The sequence below is a fragment of the Maniola hyperantus genome, chromosome Z (assembly GCF_902806685.2).
Source record: "Maniola hyperantus chromosome Z, iAphHyp1.2, whole genome shotgun sequence".
Taxonomy (NCBI): Eukaryota; Metazoa; Arthropoda; class Insecta; order Lepidoptera; family Nymphalidae; genus Maniola; species Maniola hyperantus.
The window spans coordinates 17382872-17410752 of NC_048564.1; the positions used below are offsets into that span (position 1 = coordinate 17382872).

The following is a 27881-nucleotide window of genomic DNA, read 5'->3' on the forward strand; positions in this document are numbered from 1 at the left end:
AACTCAGGTGCAGTCAAAAATAATCGGTAATAAAAAAAGGATGCAGTTTTTGTGTCGTGTACGTGGACTGATATAAACAGAAAAGGTAGCAATTTTCCAAATGGAATGACTACCTATAAAATGTAAGTACTCAATTATTAAAGTTCAATAAAAATATTTAGTTCTTTCCTCTAGTTACCATAATAACCTTTTGCCATAGGTCGTTGAACTATTGATTTTGTTGTCCTGGCCCAGGTAGGATAGGATATGGGATCGATAGTTTGCAATTTGCGTACAACTTTAAAAACTTTAGGTTCCTGATTTCTTTAGGAGAAATGGAAAGTAACTATTAAAGTTAAAAGTAAGTAAGTATTAAGTAGAAAGTAAGTATTTCTTTAACTATATATAAATATTAGAAAAGAAAAATTTGTTTGTTTGTAACTGATAAACTCTGAAATTACTGAAACAATTTCAATAATTCTGCCACCATTAGAAAGCCAATTTATCGAGATGTAGCATATGCTATATAAATTACATATAATAAGTAGCATAGACAAAGTCACAGGCAAAAGCTAGTGTATAACAAAATTAACATAATCAAGCATTGTTTAAGTGCGACGAAAGCTTTCTTAATAGTAATTAGTTGAGCACATCAAATCTTTGTCCTTCTGTGAGAAGACAGAATCTGTCTGTTCACTTATGATACAAGAGTAACGAGCCAACATTTAGGTTGTTGGCCAACAAGTTGGTCTATATGAAATAGAGAGTTGGTCTACTGAATAAAATAGTTGTTTAACAGTGTTGCTATTGTTTGTGAATGGGTAGTCTTAATTCTTGTCAACAGTATTAGAGTCAAATGATTGGATGGACAGCAGGTCATTCATGTTCACAAAGATTAACTAACATCTTAAAAGTAATACCAGATTATTATTATTAGACCTATCAATATATAGTGGAGCCTCTTTAACTAGATCTTCAAGGGAAAGGTTACAAATTTCAAGTTAAGGACTCTTTGACTTCTTTCTTTCTTTCTTCACTCTGGGCTGGTTTCCGCACTTAAACGTTTCCGTCTGTTGTGCGTGCATCGCCCCTCCCCGCCGAAGTCTTCACTCCAGCCATCCAAGCTCGCTCCAGAAGCCAAATAGACCGCCCAGGTTGCCGAGGGCTTCATGGAGTGAGGTCGGGGAACCTAAATGGCGCTCGCGTTGATCTGCTACGCCCGTGCACTCCAAGAGCACCTGCGTCGGTGTTTCATCGACCTCCATGCGGCATGCAGGCCCTGCACAGAGGACTGTCAGTGACACCTATCACGAAAAGGTGTTTGTTTAGTGGGCTATGCCCTGTTATGAGTCCCACCACCTTCCTAAGTTTACCTATGTACAGGCGGAGTAGTATAATCTTTGACTTATCATGTAAGGCAATACGCATTATAATATGTTCTATGATACTTCAAGTTATAGAAGAGGAAATATAAATTTTAGTGATTTGTTTTAATGAAAAAGGATGACCATAAAAATAGCAAACTAATGTTCTATGCTGTGATAGCCTAGTGTTTAGGACGTCTGTCTTCTAATTGCAGGTCTGGGGTTCAATCCCGGGCACGCACCTCTAACTTTTCGAAGTTATGTGCGTTTTAATTAATTAAATATCACTTGCTTATCGGTGAAGGAAAACGTCGTGAGGAAACCTGCATGCCCGAGAGTTCTCCATAATGTTCTTAAAGGTGTGTGAAGTCTACCAAATTCTCGGTAAGAAAGGCGTTCCGAACCAGTGGTAGATGCATCCGACTATTCGAAAGTACTTGTAAAAGTTTATTCGAATAAAAAAGATTCTTATTTATTTTTTATTTAAATGCGCACATGGCTAGCGTGGTATCAATGGCCAAACTCACGCTGAGAGGAGACCCATGCTCTGTAGTGAGCCGGTGATGGGTTGATTATGATGATGAATGTAGACAGCATAAGAACTAATAAACGAAACAATGAAATGAACACTTTCAAGGAAGCAAAGAAACATTTGGTATGCAGATGTGTGCAAAAATGTAAACTACTACTTCTGCAGAAGGGAATAATTAATTATTTTGTCTTATAGAAGATTTAGAGTTAATGAGGGTCGGGTTAATGAGGCTCCACTGTAAACATATTTGAGACCCTGGTTCTAAGGCAAGGGAACATTGAGTATTGCAGAAGCAACGGGTAGGGTACCATAAAGATTCGGCTGTTTTGGCAGATTGTAGCTTTAGGTTCCTTGTAAAAATATAATCTTAGCATGTAAAATAAAAAAATAAACCTAGAGGGCGCCATATTGATTTTGTACTATTTTTACATCCTTACTAACACTCACAAGATTGTGACAAATGTATTTGTGCAAGAATCATCAGAATCGGTCCACACGTTTAGTCTATTGTTTTCCACAAATGAGTCAAATTAAAATGAAAATTTGAATCCCCAAAAATTCTAAATGGTCACTTATGTGGAAAAATAGTTCAGGGAATCTAACTATAATTTTAAAAGACCTGTTCAATGATACCATACCTGCCATGCTACATCGATTTTTAAATTTTTTAATTTATTCCATTATGGTGACTAGTATGGGCTCCACAATATTGTTTTTTCATAATTTTAATGTCTTTAGTAGCACTTGAAAGATTGAGTAAAATCCATTGTTGTACGAATCACCAAAATTAGTCCACGCGTTTAGTATTTAGAGCGCCGCGCGCCGGTAATTAACATAAAAACATAATTTATGTATGTATAGACTGAGGAACACATAACACTCTTCGCGTTGTGCAGTTGTGTAAAAAGTTCTGCTCTAACTGCAGCAGCAAAATGCCTAAAATATACACAATGTTAGAGCCTAGAATTGTTTTTACGGTTATGTTCCAATTTTTTTTAAATCTTTAATTAAAAATAGGTAGCAATCGAACGGGCGGGTCACTTAATGTTAAGTGATTACCGTCGCCTATGAACATTTGCAGCACCAGAGGAACCGCCGATGCGTTGCCGGCCTTTCAGGAATTTGTTGGTCCGCCCCTTGAATAACCTATGTTGTAATCTAGTAGGAACAAAAAACATGATTCATATTGCCTAGTGAGTGCTTTCCACTCGTATTTATGGAAATTTGCATAGTTAAGAATGATAAGTCATGCAAATTACTTACTTTAGCTAGTAAAATTTCGAATTTGTCCATTTCTTGCTTATCCAAGTATTCAACTGTAGCTACTATAATACTTAACTGATTTATTAAAAACCGGGCAAGGGGTCTGCCCCATTGTATAAGATACAATACTGTTTTTTTTTAAATGATAATGTGGCTAATTCCGTTGTACACAATCTCTAAACTAAACTAAATGACACGTCTAAATCTATCTATCCCTTTCATAATGTTGCTTGTGGAAAAGGATAACACTAGATTTAGAGCTGTTATTTAGTTTAGTTTAGAGATTGTGTACAAGAGAATCAGCCCCAATGACGTAATATACTTAATTTGAGTGGCCATCATTTTGAAATTAGCTATCTTGTTTTTTAATTATTTGATGTTATAGTGGCAATAAAAATACATCATCATCATGATCAACCCATCGCCGCGCCGGCTCACTGCAGAGCATGGGTCTCCTCTCAGAGTGGGAAGGGTTTGGCCATAGTCTACCACGCTGGCTATGTGCGGATTGCTTGACTTCACAAACCTTTGAGAAAATTATGCAGAACTCTCAGGCATGCATGTTTCCTCACGATGTTTTCCTACACTGTTAAAGCAGTGATATTTAATTACTTAAAACGCAAATAACTCCGAAAAGTTAGAGGTGCGTGCCCGGGATCGAACCCCCGACTGCCGATTAGAAGGTGGACGTCCTAACCACTAGGCTATTACAGCTTTTTATGTATTGAGTGTATACTCATACATAAAACACACTCGGTGAAAATTTCAAGTCTTTATCTTATTACGGTTCATAAAATACAGCCCGCTGAATGTGGTGGTGGCTTTCTACTAGTGAAATCGTTTTCTAAATCGGTTCAGTAGTTCCAGAGATTACTTCTTACAAACAAACTTGCAAACTTTACCTCTTTATAATATTAGTATAGATTACGGAATACTGTTCTAGAAAAACTCGAGTCTGAGTTTTTACGTAAATTGACATCACTACAATACTTTGTTGCAGAATCTAATATGGAAGAGATTGGATAGCTGACATCCTGAAACCCCAATCGTCATGTACTCTCCCAAGGTGGACACCACCATCGACCTAGACGCAGAGCCGCCGCCTCCGCAGAGTAAACTAGAACAATGGATGAGTAGCAATGACGACAAGGCACTTCAATTAGAACAGTTTATTTCACATAGGAAAATTATAAGGGTGAGTTTATTTTTATTTTTCTAAGACTAGGCTTCAATCAGGCTTGCTGGCAAGTGATGCTGCAGCCTAAGATGGAGCGCGCTTGCCTAGAAGATGACTAGACTTGACTTGAAGATACTCTTATTAAGTTAAAGATCCGAATTTCTTGCTGGTTCTTCTCGGTAGGAAAAGCATTCCGAACCCACTGTAAATGCAGCTGACGATTCAAAAATACTTGTAAAAATATTTTAATTGAATAACTTTTTTTTTAAATAGAGGAGAAAACTGATGCCGGAAGTTAATCTGATGTTCTATATCCTAGAGTTTCGAATAAGAAACGAGGAGACAGATCGCTTCGTACGTAGATTTTCGACTACGTGTGTGTGCAATGCCTTGCGGTACGTAGAAAGGTGAAGGAGGAACCTTACTTCTACCTTACCTATGGTGAAAAACATCAAATAAATACTGTTCCTCTCCGAAGTTTGCAAAAGCGAAAATCACAATAATTGTATAGAGAAGAGATTATGTAAACTTAAAAGAAAAATAAAATCAAACTAGCACAGTTTTAAAAAATCTATATCAGTATGCTTATTATAAATGCGAAAGTGTGTTTGTTTGTTGGTATATTGGTTTTTTGGATTGTTGGTTTGTCCTTCAATCACCTCGCAACGGAGCAACGGATCGACTTGATTTTTTGCATGGGTATAGTTAAAGGCCTGGAGAGTGACGTGGGCTACTAGTGGTTAGGACGTCCGTCTTCTAATCGGAGGTCGGGGTTTCGATCCCGGGCACGCACTTCTAACTTTTCGGAATTATGAGCGTTTTTAAGTAATTAAATATTAGTTTCTTTAAGGCGAGTCACCGAGGCTAAGCGGAAAAAACTGGTTTGCTAAATCAAATGTTTTAGGTATTTACTATTAAATAATGGCCTTGCTAAAAATATACAATATACCTAAAGACATTGTCTAAAGAATGTGCTACTTTGGTACACAATAGGAAGTACTTCACTCGATCAAATAAATTTGAAATAAGCCGAAATAAAAGTCTAAAACGAATTATTTAATATTTAAATTTCTGACTTGGCAAATAATTTTTGATATAGAAATATAGAGAACCTGCTAAATTTTGGTTTTCAACAGGACTTCTATAATTTATTAAATTCAAATTTAACGTTTGAAACGCAGAATTTGAACGTTGCCAAGCGGTTTACTTCAAAGTCGCGCTGCCCGCCTCGGTGACTCGCCTTAACGGTGAGGGAAAACACGTGAGGAAACCTGCATTCCTGAGAGTTCTCCATAATGTTCTCAAAGATGTGTGAAGTCTACCAATCCGCACATGGCCAGTGTGGTCCGTTTCAAAAGGTTGTCGACCCTTGCACTTCGCACTAACGAGGCAGTCAGCATAATACAAGACAATATATGCATATTACATACAGGGTGTAACCATCAGAACGCTAGCAAAAACTTAGCGTTATTGTTAAGCGCTGTGGTCTTATTAGTGGGAGTTCCCGGGTTCGATTCCTGGCAGGGATTTGAAATGTCACAATTTCTAAATTCTGGTCTGGCGAGAGGCTTCGGCCGTGGCTAGTTACCACCCTACTCGCAAAGCCGTGCCGTCATGCGATTTAGCGTTCCGGTACGATGCCGTCTAGAAACCACAGGGGAATGGGTGTAATAAAAACTGCCATACCCCTTCCAGGTTAGCTCGCTTCCATCTTAGACTGCATCATCACTTATCACCAGGTGAGATTGCAGTCAAAGGCTAACTTGTGTTTGAATAATAAAAAAAAACCATTTGCCTCATTTGGTAGTTTATAGTGATTTAGTATTTCATACCGCAATGTATAGCGTGCAAAACTCGGCTCTCAATGCCCCATCCTACGAAGAGGCATTGACTCCGAGTAGCCTACTCACGCAACGTTCGTTGATCTCTATTGTAGTCAGATATTTTATTTGCAATATACCGTGACTTATACAAAATTATAGGATGTTTTTATATATTTTAATGTAGATAACGGGTACATACCACGATTAATTTGTCGATATTTCAATCCAATTGCACGGGTCGTCGTCACACGGGACTGCAGTGTGGCGAGAGATGAAGTTCGACCTGTCCAGGGCAATAGCGAACTACCCGCTCTTTCTCGCACTTCATCTCTCGCAGCACCGCAGTTCTGTCGTGACCACGACCCGTGCAATTGGTTCAAATATCGACAATAAAAAACGCCAAATGAATCGTGGTATTCATGTACCCCGTTATCTACATTAAAATATTTATTATGTCAATTAAACGCGGAATAAGCTTAAAATCTTTGATTTTTTATATTTTTTTCGCGTTTCTTTTGTGGTATCATATCAGTAATCATCAGTATTCAGTATTCTTTTTTGCCAGCGTTCTGGTTACACCCTGTATAACGTATTTAGTAATATCTGAATGGCGGTAATATGATAGCTGCACACTATCCTTTTACAATATCGTGAATAAATGTTGCACATGGAGCAGAAAAAAAAACCGGCCAAGTGCGAGTCAGGCTCGCGCAACGAGGGTTCCGTACTGCAGTTGTATTTCCTCGACATTTTGCACGATAATTCAAAAACTGATACATAAAAATAAATAAAAATCTGTTTTAGAATGCACAGAAAAATACCTTTCATATGCTACCCCACTTGATATAGTTATCTTATTTCGGAAATTGAAAATACTAACTTTTAGTTCATGACCACAATTTAATTTTTTTGTGTGATGTAACGCAAATTCACAATTTTCAGATTTTTTCCCTAATGTCTGCTATAAGACCTACTACCTGCCAAATTTCATTATTCAAATCATGACAGATATACATACAGACAGACAGACAAAAGTGATCCTATAAGGGCGGAACCCTTTCCTTTTGAGGTACCGAACCCTAAAAATAGTTTAATAATATGAACTATGAATCGAAGTTTAACTGAGTTGCAATTTGTTCTTGGCCAGTAATAAAATAATATGATGTGCTCGGCGGCCACATTCGCGCGGAGGATCACGCAGTTTACGTACATACATTTGATTGTGTTGTGATACAATGGACAGAATAACCGACAAACTGTGTGGCCTTTTAGCAGTGCGTATATCCTTCCATTTTACTAGTATTCTCTAGGCAAGCATGCTCTGAACCTAGAACTCATCATTGCTTTTTATTAAGCACTAGCATATGCTCGCAACTTCGTCCGCGTGGACTACACAAATTTCAAACCCCTATTTCACCCCCGTAGGATGAATTTTCAAAAATCCTTTCTTAGCGGATGCCTACGTCAAAATAGCTAGCTAGTGCATGCCAAATTCAGCCCGATCCGTCCAGTAGTTTGAGCGGTGCGTTGATAGATCAGTCAGTCAGTCAGTCACCCACCTTGTCGTTTTATGTATATTTTGTATTTGTCGTCAAGCGCTAAGCCTATAAAAAATCTTTCATTAAAAATGTTACCTCCAATACCATAGTATATATGCATGTGTATATGTATTATGTGTGTACATGTATTATGTAGCAACTAAATTCTAAGCCGGTTTTGATTTTCTATTAGGATCTGGGTTACATGGGCTACATTTATATGGACAAAATCAATAATAAGCAGAATGTGATACCGAATGGTGTGTCAAATGAAGAAAGAAGAAATTTTGCGTTCACGAACATAATCATACTTAAATGTACTTAGTATAATATCATAATATATCAAGCAACAGAAAATAGATTTCACCAATTTTTTCAAAAGTGTTTTTTTAATTATGAAGAGTATAAGTCCCGTAAATTGCTATTGCGCTGGAACCACGTCTCATTAATCATCAAAATGACGTCATTTGACTGTCTATTTAAGTAAAAATATACTATCAGCTCGAAACTTTCAGTCTCCGTATCTGACGTCACTAAACTGGCGCGGCGCATATTAGCCAATTTGCGGGTTTTTTCAGTCCTGAACTTGCTCTTGTTGGTGTGGCAGCGATGGAACCAGCTGTCCAGCTTGCCAGAGGTTCGCTGGTGTCCCCCCCCCCGGCCCCCCCCCCGGCGCCGCCATCCTCGCCACGATTAGTTTTCGTGGCTGCTCGTACACCTCGAGGATAGCCGTCCCCGCCGAGAGCGTTCGGAGACCCGTGGCCACGTGCGTTTGTCTTCAAGATGTACCTCTTCTATAGAACTATACTATACCTTATAGCCTGCACAACTTTTCCAAACCCCTATTTCATCCTTTCCCTTTCTTAGCGGGATGCTCCGTCTTAATAGCTGATCTGCATGTCAAATTTCAGGCCCGTTCCGTCCAGTAGTTTGAAGCTGTACGTTATAGATCTGTTCAGTCAGGCAGTCAGTCAACCTTTTCCTTTTATCTATTTAGACTAGATGATGCCCGTGACTATGTCTTTCGAATTTTCGGGTATCAACAAAGTATACTTATGTGACCTTCCCGGGATGCAAAGCTATCTTTGTACCCAAATTTCTCGAACATCGGTTTTAACGCATGAGCCGTGAACAAGCTGACAGACAGACGACTCACTTTCGCATTTATATATGTTAGTATGAACTAAATGAAGTTTGAAGGTCAACACTTTTTCACACCATTACGGGTTTTTCGGAGTTTTTAGGGTTCCGTACCTCAAAAGGAAAAACTGGAACCCCTTATAGGATCACTTTTGGTGTTTGTCTGTCTGTCAAGAAACTACAGGGTACTTCCCGTTGACCTAGAATCATGAATTTGCATGTAGGTAGACTCTTATAGGCTGACATTGGGAAAAAAATCTGAAAACCGTGAATTTAGGGTTAGATCACACAAAAAAATTAAAAGTGGTCATGAAATCATAATAGTATTTCAACTTTCGAAGTGAGTGCCTATATCAGTGGGGTATCATATGGAAGGTCTTCACCTGGTACATTCTACAAACAGATTTTTATTTATTTTTATGCATCATAGTTTTTTGAATTATCGTGCAAAATGTCGAAAAAATACGACTGTAGTACGGCGAACCCGCATTGCGCGAGCCTGACTCGCACTTGGCCGGTTTTTTTTACATATGCTACAAGACATCCCATTATACCCTTTACTATTGTTTCCCGGTCAACGAGAAGAGTTCTATAAAAAGTTTGAAAAGTTTGAAAGTAGTTTCGATAACTACAAAGTGTCGCTACTAGATGGCATTAAACAGTCGCTTCAGTACTGAGAGAACATACGTATCACAAATTTCGTCACTGGCGGTAAGCGAAACCGTGACCGAGTTGGTCAAGGCATCGGGCGCGAACCCAGAAGATGCAGGTTCGATTCCTGCCGGTTACGCAATTTTTGATATGTATTTAAAATTATTTAGTAATTTCCTTGAAGTGTAGGTAAAACACTAAAAAATTATTTAAAAAAAATAGAGTTCTATAAGTTTTGATTTTTTTTTAGAGCCTCAATAGCTCAACCGGTATAGGAGTGGACTGAAAACCGAAAGGTCGACGGTTCAAATCCCGCCCGTTGCACTATTGTCGTACCTACTCCTAGCACAAGCCTGACGCTTAATTGGAGAGGAAAGGGGAATATTAGTCATTAATTAATATGGCTAATATTCTTTAAAAAAAAAAAGAAAAAAAAAAAGATTCTCTTGACGGATCTTGACAGGAAGTGATCCTATAAGGGTTCCTTTTTTCTATCAAGATACACGCGGAACCCTAAGTCAAAGTCAAATCATTTATTCAAATTGGGTACCGCTGTAAACTTTTTAATTATAAAATTAAATTTAAATCTACGAGGGTTCCAAACGCGCCCAGGTCTAAGAAGAGCCCACAAAAAACTCAACTGGGTATTCTAAAAATCGTGAAATAGCTGTATTTAAACCACTATACAATCTGAATCATTCAACTATTGGTTCATTCAACTGTAACGTGAGCTGGCATATTATGTAATCCGAACATCCTATTTGTCATACAATGTTTTATTATTGGTAGTCTAATTATAATCGACTTTATGTGTGCAAAGATAAGTTTCATTATTGCGTGTATTTAGAACGTGTAATTAAAACTCCGATTGAGATAAGCTACTAGTTTCCGTAAGTCCCTGAATACAATATTATCGCGAGTCTAGTGTTAGTTTACTGTTCAGAATAGATAAGGGGGTTTCTGTAGTGTTTGAATTGTTAACAGTGAACTTTTTACTCAACATGTTATTATAAAGTATGTATGTATATGATAATAGGATCGTTGAGGACGTAGGATTGTGCGACTTACAAACTTGAAAAAGAGACAGCTTTATGTCTCAGTTTCGTTGCTACTCTAAAGGCAGGTTGAGATCTATAAAGCGTAGAAGCTATATGCGTTTTAAGCCATTAAAATATCGTGAGGAAACCTGCATGCCTGATAGTTCTCCATAATGTTCTCAAAGGTGGATGAAGTCTGTCAATCCGCACTGAGCCATGCGTGGTGTCATGGTGGACCTTGGCTTAAATCATTCTCATTCTGAGAGATCTGTGCTCAGTAGTGCGCCGGCAATGGGTTAATCTTTTCAATTCGGACGTCTGATGGATTTGGCTACCATTACGGACTATATAGTATGACTAGCGACCCGCCCCGGCTTCGCACAGGTAGCTTGGTGCAATTTTTGTAGGGATTTCTAATTTTTGAAAATAAAATATATGCCTATGTCTCTCAGGAATAAAGTAGCTTTCTACTGGTGAAAGAATTTTCAAAATCGGTTCAGTAGTTCTAGAGATTACTCCCTACAAACAAACTTACAAAATTTTCCTTTTTATTATATTAAGTATAGATAGGTACCTACCTGGCAGGAAATAATATTGCACATCGGACTTTAGAAAGAGATAACGGTTTCGCAGAGCGTCGCCTCGGTCGTTGAGACCGAAGAAACTCTGTTACATAGGTATGTGTGACAGAGACGTCGATGCTCTACGAAGCCGAAAGGTTTTTCTAATGTCCGGTGTACAATATTTCCTACCGAGTATAGTTTGTGATCAATATCGATGGTTTTCTTTTTGCAGGCTCCACTGAACAACTCGTCTCTAGTCATTGAGCCGGCGGCCATAGATGCGGCTCAAGTCAAAAAAGCAATAATGGAAAGTGAGACCATTGAAAGGCCAATATTTACAGGTGACCATTTTATACTAGCTGATGCCCGCGGCTTCGCCCGTGCGGATTGAAGTTTTAAAAAATCCCGTGGGAACTCTGCTTTTCCAGGATATAAACTTGCCTATGCCAATTTCCAGGATGCAAGTTACCTCAGTTCCAAATTTCATATGAATTGGATATAAACGAATGTGCCTTTAAGAATCCCGTGGGAACTAGCCTAGATAAAAGTAGCCTATGCCCTTCCCCGGGAGTAATTTTTTACGGATTATACCTTAAATATGGCATACGTTTGGACATTAAGCCAATCTCAAAACATGTTGTTTAATTAAAAATCGGACTGCAGGTCCGAGCAATGCGCGTCAGTTTGCAGTGGTGGAATCCTTCAAGCACGCGTGGAGGGGATACAAGGCCCACGCGTGGGGCCACGACAACCTCAAGCCGGTGTCCGGCGCGCCCCACGACTGGTTCTCGCTGGGCCTCACCATCGTCGACGGGCTGGACACCGCCTATATCATGGGACTCATGGAAGGTAATACGGAACACCTCGTACAGTACCACAGTAGCCGGCAACAAATATTGTGCATCGACCTTTAGAGCATCGTCTCTGTCACTCATACCTATGTGACGTTTTGTCAGTCTCAACGACTGAGACAACGGTCTATGAAACCGCTATCTCTTTCAGGTCGATGTACAATATTTCTTGCCGGCTACTGTACCACTTTGATAAGTCGCATCGGCAAAATTGGTATGCAACCTAACCGCGCCGTGCCGTCTAAAACTGAATATCATTATCATCATAATTAACCCATCGCCGGCCCACTACTGAGCACAGATCTCCTCTCGAATGAGAAGACTGTAGGCTATAGTCTGCCACGCTGGCCCAATGGCAGACTTCACACGCCTTTGAGAGCACTATGGGAAAACTCTCAGGCAAGCAGGTTTCCTCACTATGTTTTCCTCCCCAGTTAAAGTAAGTGATATTTAATCGCTTAAAACGAATGACCCTGAAAGTTACGAGTTGCGGGATCGAACCCCGACCTGCCGCATAGGAGGCGGACGTCTTAACCATTAGGAGAAGAAAGTTACGAGTTGCGGGATCGAACCCCGACCTGCCGCATAGGAGGCGGACGTCTTAACCATTAGGAGAAGAAAGTTACGAGTTGCGGGATCGAACCCCGACCTGCCGCATAGGAGGCGGACGTCTTAACCATTAGGAGAAGAAAGTTACGAGTTGCGGGATCGAACCCCGACCTGCCGCATAGGAGGCGGACGTCTTAACCATTAGGAGAAGAAAGTTACGAGTTGCGGGATCGAACCCCGACCTGCCGCATAGGAGGCGGACGTCTTAACCATTAGGAGAAGAAAGTTACGAGTTGCGGGATCGAACCCCGACCTGCCGCATAGGAGGCGGACGTCTTAACCATTAGGAGAAGAAAGTTACGAGTTGCGGGATCGAACCCCGACCTGCCGCATAGGAGGCGGACGTCTTAACCATTAGGAGAAGAAAGTTACGAGTTGCGGGATCGAACCCCGACCTGCCGCATAGGAGGCGGACGTCTTAACCATTAGGAGAAGAAAGTTACGAGTTGCGGGATCGAACCCCGACCTGCCGCATAGGAGGCGGACGTCTTAACCATTAGGAGAAGAAGTTACGAGTTGCGGGATCGAACCCCGACCTGCCGCATAGGAGGCGGACGTCTTAACCATTAGGAGAAGAAAGTTACGAGTTGCGGGATCGAACCCCGACCTGCCGCATAGGAGGCGGACGTCTTAACCATTAGGAGAAGAAAGTTACGAGTTGCGGGATCGAACCCCGACCTGCCGCATAGGAGGCGGACGTCTTAACCATTAGGAGAAGAAAGTTACGAGTTGCGGGATCGAACCCCGACCTGCCGCATAGGAGGCGGACGTCTTAACCATTAGGAGAAGAAAGTTACGAGTTGCGGGATCGAACCCCGACCTGCCGCATAGGAGGCGGACGTCTTAACCATTAGGAGAAGAAAGTTACGAGTTGCGGGATCGAACCCCGACCTGCCGCATAGGAGGCGGACGTCTTAACCATTAGGAGAAGAAAGTTACGAGTTGCGGGATCGAACCCCGACCTGCCGCATAGGAGGCGGACGTCTTAACCATTAGGAGAAGAAAGTTACGAGTTGCGGGATCGAACCCCGACCTGCCGCATAGGAGGCGGACGTCTTAACCATTAGGAGAAAACCCAGTTTTATTCGATTTATATAAAACCGATTTCAATAAAGTTTCGTATTAACGTTCAACGTTTAATACACTAACACTCTTATTAATAAACATAGACTAGAGCGGTATTAACTTTATTCCAAGTTGTAAGTCTGCAGTAGCTACATTTCTTATTAATAAACATAGAGTAAGGAGGAAGTAAAATAATGCGACTCTACTCTCGGTGTAAAATTTACTCCTCGGTGCCACATGGTTTAACGGCTGACTAAGCATAATCTACGCACTAAGTATGCATATTTTGACCATCAGCCATAGCGTTTATGTTTGTTGTGTATCATAATAATCAATAAAATGATTTTTGATTAATGATATTTGTGTTTTCATATCATAAGTTTGTAACGCAAATTAGAAATGTACTTACCTACAAGATCAATTCAGATTATTTCATTGATAATATAAAGTGAAACTGAAGCGTTTTCTGAGTAATTAATTGCTATCAATACTTCCAAATTCCCAAACAAAAATGGCGGTGCAAGTTATCAGCTGTGAAGTCAATGTCAACAAAAAATACTGTCACAGTTATAGGTCCGCTGGTCTATATCGTCTGTCACTGTCACACACAGCATGCAGTTCGTTCGCTGACTCTCTCTTTTACTTTTTAATAAAGGGGCTGCCACACGTGCACGCTGTCATTCTAAAGTAAGGCTGGCATTGTTAAATCGGGCTTGCTACATGTTTATTAATAAGATTGTTAAAACGAAGCTAATACTACGTTGGTCCGGGAAGTAACTAGTCCAAGTGTAGCTTAGGATAATGCTTGAAGTAAGCATTTTTTATTAATAAGGGTGTAAGGGATTACGGTTTTATTTTATGGTAACAGAGCACATAGAATTTTGCATATAAATATTTATAAAAAGCGTGCAATAAATTTGCGCTCGGACAGCTCAGATTTTTCCATACATTTCGCCTTTGTGATCCCATTTCGCCTTAAGATGCTGCGCAAACCGCAGTCGAGGGGTTTCAAACGTTTAAATTGGTGGTTTCAGAATTCGAAGAAGGCAGACAGTGGGTCAACAGCGAGCTGGTGTTCACAAAGAACAAAGACGTCAACTTGTTCGAGGTGACGATCCGTGTGCTGGGGGCTCTGTTGACCAACCATCACTTCACACAAGACCCCATGTTCCTTGACAAAGCTGTAAGTTTATTTTATTGGAAAACGTCGTACCCAAGCGATGCCAACGGGACCACCTCCCTAGTGCAGTGGTAAGCACTGTGGTCTTATTAGTGGGAGGTCTCGGGTTCGATTCCTGGAATTTTATCATTTCTAAATTTATGGTCTGGTCTGGTGGGAGGCTTCGGCCGTGGCTAGTTACCACCCTACCGGCCCGGCCATTGCCACTTCAGCTTCGCAACCCGTTTAGCTATGTCGGTTATTCTAGTTCTCCTACGGATCTCCTCATTTCTGATTTGATCACGTAGAGAAACTCCAAGCATAGCTCTTACAGGTGGACGGACGAAATCAGACGAGTCTCAGGGAGCCGCTGGATTCAGGCAGCGCAAGACCGTGGCGTGTGGAAGTCCCTACAAGAGACCTATGTCCAGCTGTGGACGTCTTTCGGTTGATGATGATGATGATGATGATGAAATTTCTGTCTGGTCCGGTGGGAGGCTTCGGCTGTGGCTATTTACCACCCTACCGGCAAAACCGTGCCGCCAAGTTTTCAAGTAAGGTGAAAAAACAATACGCGGCTGAAAATAATGTACATCGATCTTTAGAAGGAGATAGCGAATTTGTATAGCATTGTCTCTGTCGTTGAGATCGACAAAATGTCATATAGGTATGAGTGACAGAGACAACGCTCTACAAAGCCGAAATGTCACTCTAAAGGCTGATGTATATTGCTTTCTGCCGCGTACTGTACCGGGTATCGATTTCGATATATTTTGGCGCGGTATGGAACCCTAAAAACATACAATTAATGTAACATTTTCATCTGTGCTACCTCTCCCAATGATTGTACCCCAGTTTGACTTATCTTTATATAAAAATGCTTACAGAAAGACCTAGGCGAGCGTCTGATGGCGGCATTTTCATCTCCGTCCGGTATACCCTACTCGGACGTGAACCTGGGTACCCGCACCGCGCACGCCCCCGAGTGGTCCCACTACAGCACCACGGCAGAGGTCACCACTGTGCAGCTGGAGTTCCGAGAACTCTCCCGAGCCACCAACAACCCTGTCTTTGAGGTTAGACGCAGAACAAAATAAACCTTAGTAGTCTCATCTCGTCGTAACGTTAGCGTTAAATTAAAATCAACCTTAATGTCCTCGTAATAAATCTCAAGTTCATTCATCCATTCCTTGCGAAATTAAAATCGGTTGCATTGAATTTTTGACTGTAAATTAAGGTTGTTTCGGTTCATTTTCCTCTAACGTTATTGTGTTTCGACGGCAATTATGCCTGACTTACTGATATTATTTAGAATTATGCCGTTGCGAATTTTAATGTATTTTATAATGATTGCGAATGATTTTTTAAATACTCTATATTTAAAACTGGCATCTTAACATAGAGGAACAATTTGATTAGAATTGTTTTGTAGAGGCAGCAAGTTCGATGCTGTAGACACTTACAGGCGTGTCTATAGAGCGTACTGTCAAGAAGCCTACAGGGTACTTCCTGTTGACCTATACTTATGAAATTTGGCAGGTAGGCACACGTAAGGGGAAAATGAATTTGTGGTGACATCACAAAAAAATTAAAATGTGTTCATAAACAAACATAAATATATTTTCAACATTCAAAGTAAGATTAATATACCAAGTTGGTTATCATATTTAAAAGGGATTTGCTTGTAGATTCTAAAACAGATTTTATTTATTTTTATGCATAGTTTTTGATTTATCATGCAAAATGTCGATAAAATACGACTGTAATACGGAAACCTCGATGCACGAGCCTGACTCGTCCTTGGCCGGTTTTTCTATGTACAACCCACCAGCCCACTTATTCGCTAACTCACACTGAGTAAACTCTGAACGATAGCCACCGAGCTCATTTGACATTTGTTTTTAATCCATTAAATATTTACTACGAAAAATTATTTTAATATCACTCAGTGAAGCAGCAATGTATAACCGACCAATGTCAAATGTGCTGGGTGGCCATCATTTAGTATTAGACACTGAGACAAATCACCCCGCTTGCTTGAAGTGTGACTTCTGGGTTTCAGCTCTCCTTGCTAAAGTTTTGGTATTACTAAGTTATTAATTAATTATTTATTAATATTTAATTTTGTTTTATGCGGCGGCGCGATTTAGCCATATCTGTGCGGCTGAGCGAGTAGAGTGATTTTTGTAAAATTTTTGTATACTAATCGATATTGTTAAGAATAAAAGCTAGCGGACGGTCAGGGTTATAAATGTAGCCACTCACCAGACTGAGGAAACGCGCTCCGATGCTGGGGGCCCCTTGAGATGCGCTGGTAAGGTCCAGGGTAGCTGATCGGGTCCAAGATTGCTGAACTTCGCGTCTATAATTCGGTTTTCTTGCTTGCGTATGTGTCGCGATTCGCGGAGTTGACAGCATTGTTTTGTGTTTCCGCTTTTGATTAGTCGCAGTATAAAAAGTCCAAGTATAAATGTGAAAATGTGTCTGTCTGTCTGTCTGCCTGCTAGCTTTTCACGGCCCATCCGTTCAACCGATTTTGACGAAATTTGGAACAGCGATAGCTTGCATCCTAGGGAAGGACATAGACTTAAGGACATACTTTTAATGCCGGAAAATCAAAGAGTTCCCACGGGATTTTTAAAAGCTAAATCCACGCGTACAAAGTCGCGGGCATCAACTAGTAATTAATTATACTAAATACTAAAAATTTGGAAAAGGAAGCTGTTATGTGCTAGAATTACAAAAATATCAAAAGTACGGAACAGATATTTAATCTGGCCACAATATCTCTAACTGCAAAATATATACTTTTAATTTTAATATCATAAAACTACTTTATGGTTTTCGGATTTTTCCCTTTACTTGTGCTATAAGACATTGCTTCTTGACAAATTTCATGTTTCTAGGTTAACGGGAAGTACCCCCTATAGGTTGTGATTCCTTTGCGAGTGTCAATATGTCAATATGTAGTATAGATGGTCGTATCTTTTGATTGAGTTGATTTAGAAGTTTGACTTTTACACAGCTCCAAGCCATTGTAGACCTGCGTATGTCATATTGTTTTCAACTTGATACTTAAACGCGTTTCGAAAAAAAAAGCACACACAGACTTCACACATCTCTCTCTTGAGTATGTCCTGTCCGCAAATTTTGATTGCCATGCTCTCACGCTCGATTTGGAGTGATCATGGAGAGCACTCTTAAGTGTTTTATGTATAATGCAGGACGCAGCGGCGGCGGTGTCGGAGAAAATACACCAGCTGCCAAAAAAGCATGGTCTAGTGCCGATATTCATCAACCCGAACACCGGCCACTTCCTGCCGCACGCCACCATCACCCTGGGCGCGCGCGGTGACAGCTACTACGAGTACCTGCTCAAGCAGTGGCTGCAGACCGGCAAGACTATCAACTAGTAAGTGGAGTACCAGCAGGTCTAGTGCCGATATTCATCAACCCGAACACCGGCCACTTCCTGCCGCACGCCACCATCACCCTGGGCGCGCGCGGTGACAGCTACTACGAGTACCTGCTCAAGCAGTGGCTGCAGACCGGCAAGACTATCAACTAGTAAGTGGAGTACATTACTACCACTGTTACTAAAGGCGTAACGCATGACAGCGGTGCGAGAGGGGTGTGACTTGACGCGAGAGCTCAGTGATTCGTCAACTTGTGATAACCGTCACCCTCCCGCACCGCGCCACTACCGCAGGAGCCTCCTCAGTAATGAGCTTTCCTATAGCCGATGTACCTGCGCAGAAATCTTCATTTTGAATGGTGTGAAAATGTCTCAGCCAATCATAACGCGCGTCCGCCCGCTATTGGTTGTTGCCTTCGCGCCATGTTTAGTACGCGCGGATTATGAGCGAGATAGCACGAGTCTGTTGTTTATGTGTTTAGAATCTTAACGTCAAGCAAGGAGGTCTGTGTTTCATTGGTGTACATTCGTGATTCGGCTTTAGTGGCGTTAGGTTGCGCTTGTCTGCATAAACGAATTTCGCCAATGCGACTTATAAAAATGGTAGTAGGTACTCTACCACCTTAAACATTCATTAAACTCAAATTAGCGCGGTGACCCTTACACGCGGTTGAAGTAAAACTAAATGTGCGTGAGATTATACTGACTTAATATTAGGACAAATGCTACTTTTTGCCCAACTTCAAAAAAGAAGGTTATATATATCCAACCCATATAAGTATTATGAATGTGTGCATGGCCAAAATTTACGCGTTTGACGGTAGAAGTATTACCTAGGTACTTACAAATATTTACTGTTTGTTTTAGTTTATTGGACGACTACATGACGGCGATGGAAGGCGTGAGGGAGTACTTGGCGAAGCGCTCGTCGCCCAACAAACGGCTGTTTATCGGCGAACTGGCTTCCGGCTCCGAGGTAACGAGCCTTCCTTTAGTTTATTGGACGACTACATGACGGCGATGGAAGGCGTGAGGGAGTACTTGGCGAAGCGCTCGTCGCCCAACAAACGGCTGTTTATCGGCGAACTGGCTTCCGGCTCCGAGGTAACGAGCCTTCCTTTAGTTTATTGGACGACTACATGACGGCGATGGAAGGCGTGAGGGAGTACTTGGCGAAGCGCTCGTCGCCCAACAAACGGCTGTTTATCGGCGAACTGGCTTCCGGCTCCGAGGTAACGAGCCTTCCTTTAGTTTATTGGACGACTACATGACGGCGATGGAAGGCGTGAGGGAGTACTTGGCGAAGCGCTCGTCGCCCAACAAACGGCTGTTTATCGGCGAACTGGCTTCCGGCTCCGAGGTAACGAGCCTTCCTTTAGTTTATTGGACGACTACATGACGGCGATGGAAGGCGTGAGGGAGTACTTGGCGAAGCGCTCGTCGCCCAACAAACGGCTGTTTATCGGCGAACTGGCTTCCGGCTCCGAGGTAACGAGCCTTCCTTTAGTTTATTGGACGACTACATGACGGCGATGGAAGGCGTGAGGGAGTACTTGGCGAAGCCCCTCCCCCTATTTTAATATGGGTACCTTCAAGTCAAGAGTGCATAGATGTCTTCATGTATTTATGTATATGTCGGAGAACAGGAGGATGGCTGATAATTATTATTCATCTTTAGCCGACATCAGAAGGTAGTAATTAATAAGTAGGTACTTTAATCCATGTTCTTTACAAATAGTTCTCAGTAACGTATCGCACATGGAAACCATCAACGTAACACAACCAGATCACCCTAACCTAACCCTACCTTTGGTCGCCTCCAACCACCCCTCACAGCGACCCCTCACCTCACTCTAAACTAGCTAACCTAAGCTAAACACTACATCGTGTGATTAGGGCGCAATTGCTATTGCAACCTCTCAATCAAGTCACGACCTACTCCGTTATCTAATCATCTCAAGGTAATCAATCACAACTTCATGAACGCTCTTAAAAGGATCATTGCATCGACTCTCTTACGATCTAAACCAGATCTTATAATTGACTTCTCATTACTAATTCAGAATATCGCAATAGCTCTACCTTCTCCACTCTGTGCACATCTGCATACAGAACACCATAGCATCGTGCGCCACACGCGCCACGACTACTATCCACCCAAATAAGCGATCACAACAGAAACCAGGTAGAATGTAAGCTATTCGATCTCATGGGCAACTCATTGTCTAATCCATTTCAACATTACACGAGAGTCATCAATGATTCTTTACCAACCGGGTTATACGATTCTAAAGCGGGTACCTACTATCAAAGTTAACTTCAAGTTACTATCACACTAAACTATCACTTCAAACTAATCATTATCTCAACTGCCGGTATATCTCCAATTACACTCTAAATCACTAGCGTCTGCAGAAATAACCTTAACGGATGTCCTTATACTAATCTATCCACTGAGCCAAACGTTAACTCACGAATTACTCTAATATTCACCAATAATTAGTATTCCATATTCGTCAAACAACTACGCGAACATTATTAATAGTGCTTTGCAGACAAAGTCACCGGATGGCACTAGATGTTACGATTTAACACAATGTACATTAGCATCGAACAATTACTGTTCTAACTATATCACAATCACCGAATTAAATATCACGATTAAGAAACTACCTACCTATCTCAAATAATAAAAATTAGCTAAGCTATAATCTGATAATTAATTTAACGCGAGAGAGAATTTTGAACAATCAACAAATGCGTGCGTGTCAAAGTCCAACTCTGACAACTAAAATAAAGATGGCTATCGTCCGTAGAGTAAAGCTCATACGTTTCTTTTCACGGAGTCTACAGACAGTAAGAACTCTTTCAATATCGACCCTCCAATATATATAAATTTTCATTTTCAGGCATTCAATCCAAAGATGGATCATTTAACGTGTTTTTTGCCCGGGACACTGGCGCTCGGCCACGCCAACGGTCTCCCGGACTGGCACATGACCCTGGCCGAGCAGCTGCTTTACACTTGCTACCTCACATACGCTGCGCATCCGACCTTCCTCGCGCCCGAGATCACGCATTTTAATATGGTGAGACTACCCTCTTGTTTATTTATTTACTATAAGCTGATGCCCGCGACTTCGTCCGCGTAGAATTTAAGGTTTTTTAAAAATCCCGTGGAAATTCTTTGATTTTCCGGGATAAAAAGTAGACTATGTCACTCTCCAGATCTTTATCTATACTATACCCATGCCAAAAATCACGTCAATCTGTTGCTCTGTTGCGACGTGATTGAAGGACAAACCAACATACCAATAAACCAACAAACAAACACACTTTCGCATTTATAATAAGGGTCATTAAACTGCAGTGATATGTTGAACTGGTTACAATCCGAAAACTTAAAATTAGCTAAGTAAATAATAATATATGACGTATAGTACGCGACAGGTCGAGATGGCAATCGGGGAGAGAACGGACACCCACAGAGCGGTGCGGGTGTGCCGGGCGTCCCCCCGCCTCATACCCCGATTGCCGTACGCGGCCACCACCGGGCAAATGGGAGTGATTTGTATAGTAAAGACATATCAACTTTGATTGCCTACGTTTTATGGTAGCCTAGTACTTTTATGTCGTTGATTGTATCGGAAACTTGCCTTGCATTATTAAAACTATGAGAGTGAGGGAATAGAGAGTGCTGGCCCAGTGATTGTTTCGAAGTCTATGTCAACAGTGCTGCCTAGAGCATACACACGGACCAGCAGAGGTGAACTATGAGAGTGAGGGAATATAGAGTGCTCGCCCAGTGACTGTCTCGAAGTCTTTGTCAGCAATGCCGGCTAGAGCAGGCAGTGACCAGCGCAACTCTACCACTGGTTCGGAAAGTAGTACTATGGAGAAGAGCTGGCAAGAAACTCAACAGTTGCTCTTTAAAAATAAATGTATAAAAAGGGGATCAAGATGGCGGGTTATGAGCCATTGGTTTCAACTCCTCGTAGGTAATGAAGTTTACACCCACTGTGAAAGTGTAGTGTAAACTCGCAGAATGATTTAAATTGATTTGACATGCCAACTTAGACCAGCTTGGCGAAACTGGTTTACCTCGAGGCGAACGGATCCCCACAGGTATACCGCGTTTGGGGTGTATATATATCACAACTTGCTAAAAACTCTCATAGCGCGAGTAAGAACTGGAACAAATCTATACAATAATGTGCTGATGACGCGGCCGTCGGCTGCCCTGGGCGCCAAGAACGAGCTCCACGCGCCGCGCGCCACTATCCCACCGTCGCGCGCAGTGGTGTGCACTGTGAGCTTTTAAGTCAGAGGTCCCGGGTTCGATTCCCAGAAGTGGCATTTTTTTTATTTTATTTTTTATTTTGATATATTTTTTTTAAAATTTAATTTTTAACAAATAAAATAAAACTTGGAAATTAATTTGGGAATTGAAAATTTCTAAATTGCTCTGGTCTGGTCTAGAGGCAAACGATTTAGCTTTCCAGTATGATGTACGTGTAGAAAGTAGCTTCCTTCTCAGACTGCATCATCACTTACCATCAGGTAAGATTGCAGACAAGGGCTAACTGTAATCTACACTATAATATTATAAAGAGGAAAACTTTGTTTGTTTGTTTGTACTGAATAGGCTCAAAAACTACTGGACCGATTTTAAAAATTCTTTCACCATTCGAAAGCTACATTATCCACGAGTAACATAGGCTATATTTTATTTTGGAAAAAAATAGGGTTCCGTAAGATATTTGGGTTTTTCGGACACAAGGTGTAAAAAATCAACCAGAAAAGTTACTTATTTTGCGTACGCTGCCTAAACTATAAAAGATAGAACCATAAAATGTTCTAATTAATTGTAGATCTTATAAATATCTACAAAAAAGTCCGCGACACACTATACCCATCTATGTCGAGTGAGGCACAGCAACCATTTTTTTATTTAAAAATCTTGAATTTTTTTTGGACTACATTTAAACGCGTTTATTTTACTCATGCTATTAATCCTTATCAAAATAAATGATTTCATCACTAAGAACAGTTTATGGAGATAATATTTGGTCTTTGAATGATTAAAATTGGACGTTTGGTTTTGAAGTTATGGCGAAATTAAAATATTACGATTTCTGCTGCACGGCCCGTTGTATTATATAAAGAGGTAATGTCGTTAAGTTTGTTTGTAGGGGGTAATCTTTAGAACTACTGAACCGATTTTAAAAATTCTTTCACCAGTAGAAAGCTACATTATTCCTGAGTGACATAGGTTATACGGGATCTTTAAAAACCTAAATCTACGCGGGCGAAGCCGCGGGGATCAGCTAGTGGAATATAAAATAAAAATTATTCATTCGTTGTGAACACTGTATGCATACAGCCAATTCTGGAATACAATACTTTACATCATCATCATCATCGTTATGAATTATGATTACCCCATCACCGGCCCTCGGTCTCCTCTCCGAATGAGAAAGGTATAGGCCATAGACCGCCACGCTGGCCCAATGGCTAATATTACATATCTATATATGTATATACTAGCTTATGCTCGCGACTTCGTCCGCGTGGGCTACACAAACTTCAAACCCCTATTTCACCCGCTTAGGGGTTGAATTTTCAAAAACCCTTTCTTAGCGGATGCCTACGTCATAATAAAGGTTCATAATAAATAATATATAAAAGGTTATTTTATTTGTTTATTTATAATAGCTATAGACTGACTGACTGATCTATCAACGCACAGCTCAAATTACTGGGTTGGCATTCAAAATTATCACTACCCCTATTATATTACTACCACTATTATAATTGCGAAAGTGTGTTTGTTTGTTGGTTTATTGGTTTGTCCTTCAATCACGTCGCAACGGAGGAACGGATCAGCGTGATTTTTTTATATGGGTAAAGTCAAAGACTTGGAGAGTGACATAGATTTTTCATCCCGAAAAATCAAAGAGTTTCCACGGGATTTTTAAAAACCTAAATCCACGCGAACGAAGTCGCAGGATCAGCTAGTAATGTATACTTAAGAAACGTCACTTCTTAACCCATATAATAAATGAGAAAGTGTGAGATCTGTCTGTTAACTTTGCACGGCCTATCCATTTAACCGATTTTGATGGAACGGTCAGGATGGATAGCTTTCATCCCGGGGAGGGACATAGGATACTTTTTATCCCGGTAAACAAAGGTATCCGTCTAGGCCGTAAAAAGTTAGCTGACAGACATACAGACCTTCCGATTCTGAGCGCAACTAAATTTCAAGGTATTTGCATCTTTGTCTTACCAATGTAATAAGAAAAGGACAGACGAGCCGTATTTTAATTAGAACTGTCAAACGTAGTGACTTTAGGTGCCAGTCGTAGAGTGCACTTTAGTCTTTTTTGAAACTAATTTCTCGTCCTTTTTTAGCAAAAGAAAAAAAGAAAAAAAAGATGTAAATACTCTAAATTTAGTTTCGACGCCAGACTCTCGTATTTATAATATTAGGGCGTTTGTGCACTCATCCGTATCCGGTTCGTATCCGTGATTGTTGGAAGTGGCCGTGGAAGTGAAGTCATGCTAAGTGAAATGACGGATGGATATGGATTGTGTTTGTGTGGCTGGTGTTGCAGGCCAGCCCGACGACATGTACACGAAGACGGCGGACGCGCACAGCCTGCTGCGGCCGGAGTTCGTCGAGAGCCTCTGGTACATGTACCAGCTCACTGGCAACTCCACGTACCAGGACTGGGGCTGGCAGATATACCAGGTATTCATATAGCCTATTCAGATTAGAGGCCCTAACAGCCCGTCTGTCTGTCTGTCTGTTTATCAGCGGGCTGTACCGTAATAGGTAGAGTGTTGAAATTTTCACTGTATGTATTTCTATTGCCGCTATAACAACAAATAATTATAAAAACCAAGATCGTGAATTTCTAAATGTCCGCCATTAAAAATTACAGTGTGTCTTGTACTTATGGTACGGAACCCTTGGTGTACGAGTCCGACTCGCATTTGACCGGTTTCTTTTACCTGCAATATTTTGGGTAGTTTAAAATATCAATTAAAGTGTCCTTTATGGGTACATCGAATTGTGATGAAATTTTGTTTTAATACTGTTTCTTTGCGAAAGTAACGTTCACACACAGAATTGGTAAACAAACAGAACAACTGTTTTGAGGCCACCATCTTTTGTCGAGTTTTTTATTTATTTATTCAGATAAAAGTTCGCCCTTGATTGAAATCTCACCAGGTGGTAAGTGACGATGCAGTCTAAGATGGAAGCGGGCTAACCTGGAAGGGGTATAGCATCTCCTATATCGCTTGGCGACACGGCTTTACCGTTAGGGTGGTAACAAGCCACGGCCGAAGCCCACCACCATAGCAGTCGAGAAATTTAGAAATTATATAATTCCAAATCTTCGCTAGGAATCGAACCCGGGATCTCCCACTAATAAGACCACAGCGCTTACCACTGCGCCAGGGAGGTCGTCAGAAGAGAGCTGAGTCTCATGAGAAAGCACGTTGGTGAAAAACAATATTGTTGCAAGCTATGCAAATATCATATACCCTTATTATAAATGCGAAAGTGTGTTTGTTTGTTGGTTTATTGGTTTGTTGGTTTGTCCTTCAATCACGCCGCAACGGAGCAACGACGGATTGATGTGATTTTTGCTTGGGTGTAGTTAAAGACCTGGAGAGTGACATAGGCTACTTTTTATCCCGAAAAATCAAAGAGTTCCCACGAGATTTTTAAAAAAACCAAATCTCACGCGGATGAAGTCGCAGGCATCAGCTAGTAAATGAATATTAGCCACATTAACCATGCCTAATATTTCCTTTTCTCCTCCAGCTAAGCGTAAAACTTTTGCTAGGAGTGGGTACGACAATAGTGCAATGCGCATCACACTCAATCGTGTCACAGTGTGACTCATCGATATTTTCACTTTGAATCACACTATTACTCTGGACATGTGACTCTCTAGGAAGATTTATTTTTATTTAGTCATATTTATAAACTTGAGTGGGTGATTTTGAAAAACAAATATTAATTTACTAGATGATGCCCGCGACATCGTCCACGTGGACTAAGGCCTCGTTTACAGAGACGCGGGGCGTCGCGCGTTGCGACGGGCGGCGCGGCCCGCACTGAATTTAAACATATGGCGTTGTATGAGTGCGTTTACGGAGAAGCAATTTTATACGCGTTTGTTTGAGATGGAGCGTTTTTTGCGGCCGAGCCCGCGGATGGCATCGACGCGTCCAACGCGGCGGTCATCGTGGCGGCGCACGCGGCGGCCATTCTCGATGAAGCGATGCCCGCAGCGGAACCTTCGGCCAGTCTTTATTTGGAAATCGCACAACGCAGACGCGCCCGGGCGCAGCGGCGGCCACCGCCACTCTTCCCGCCTCGCATCTCTATGAACAACATCGTATATTGCCATGTTTGTGATTACGCGTGCGTTGCTAAGTGCCGCTTCACGCGCCGCCTCACCGTAAACAAAAAAAACCGTACGACGCGCCGCGAGACGCCACGCCACATGCGACGCGCAACTCCCCGCGTCTCCGTAAATGAAGCCTTAGGTTTTTTAAAATCCCGTGGGACCTCTTTGAATTTCCGGAATAAAGCCTATGTCTTTCTCCGAGATGCATAAACTATATCTGTACCAAATTTTGTCAAAATCGGTGGAACGGATAGGCCGTGAAAGGCTAGCAGACTGACCGACAGACAGACAGATAGACACACTATCGCATTTACAATACTAGTATGGATTTCTTGTCACCTTATGGTTTGGGCATAACTTGCAGGGCCTGGAGAAGTACGCTCGCGTGGAGAACGGCTACACGTCGCTCAACAACGTGAAGTCCGACAAGCCCATACCGCGGGACATGATGGAGTCGTTCTTCCTCTCCGAGACGCTCAAGTACCTGTACCTGCTGTTCGCCGACGACAGGTACACCATCGACCTCAGCAAGTACGTCATCAACTCCGAGGCGCACCCGCTACCTATACACAAGAATTGATAAAACGAGGCCTACCATAGCAAATATCGACGTCATTTGCACTTTATGTATTGAATCTTCATGTATAACGCGTACAATTTAACTCCTCACGCGCCATCTTAACTTTTTGTGTCAAGTTTCATAGAAAAAGTACGAGTTTAGTCTTTATTTTAAAAGTGACCCGTACTTTTGACATATCAGTTGACCCATAATATAGTTAAAATGGCGCGTGAGGAGTCATTTTATACGGACTGTATACACCGTGCCAACATGACGGCAAGGGACAAGGTTATTTGCAGGTCACACAGTAACATTGATGATAGTAACATGTCAACAATGTATAGATGTCAGATCACGAACAAAATGACGTCGCTCAAGTGGCCGGCTTTGCACACGTACACACATCTATGTTTCTTGTTACGAAATGTAGATAAAAGTCTTACAATATTAACAACTTCTGTTTATTATAAACCTTAACACTTGCACATAAAGTTTAAAAATGATTGCAAAATATTTATATTTAAGATCTCTTGTCATCGACAGTAAAATGAAGATTCGAAAAGGATTAAAAAATGAGAACAATTTTTATTTTCTAACTAAAACAACACCTAAGCAATAAGTCTAAAAATTTAGCTCATTTGAAATAAAGACGTTGCTTGTATTTTTTGGGCCGCATTTGAAGCACTTATTTCAAATCTGATAGATACCCAAATCGCTGCACAATAAT

The 27881-nt window shown here is 41.2% G+C and overlaps 2 protein-coding genes across 2 annotated transcripts in view; one reads left to right on the forward strand and one right to left on the reverse strand.

Moving 5' to 3' along the window:
* Positions 1-27695, forward strand: LOC117995290 (endoplasmic reticulum mannosyl-oligosaccharide 1,2-alpha-mannosidase-like). The gene is made up of 13 exons (XM_069508797.1): positions 1-122; positions 4139-4333; positions 8284-8313; positions 11300-11408; positions 11731-11916; positions 14627-14775; positions 15639-15827; positions 17976-18163; positions 19034-19142; positions 21076-21255; positions 21617-21737; positions 24784-24920; positions 26960-27695. Exons 2-13 carry the CDS (start codon positions 4190-4192, stop codon positions 27173-27175), a joined length of 1758 nt encoding a protein of 585 aa, XP_069364898.1. The 5' UTR covers positions 1-122; positions 4139-4189; the 3' UTR covers positions 27176-27695.
* The window catches only part of LOC138404518 (uncharacterized), a 70650-nt gene that overhangs the window by 9077 nt on the left and 33692 nt on the right, over positions 1-27881 (reverse strand). The window lies entirely within an intron of this gene.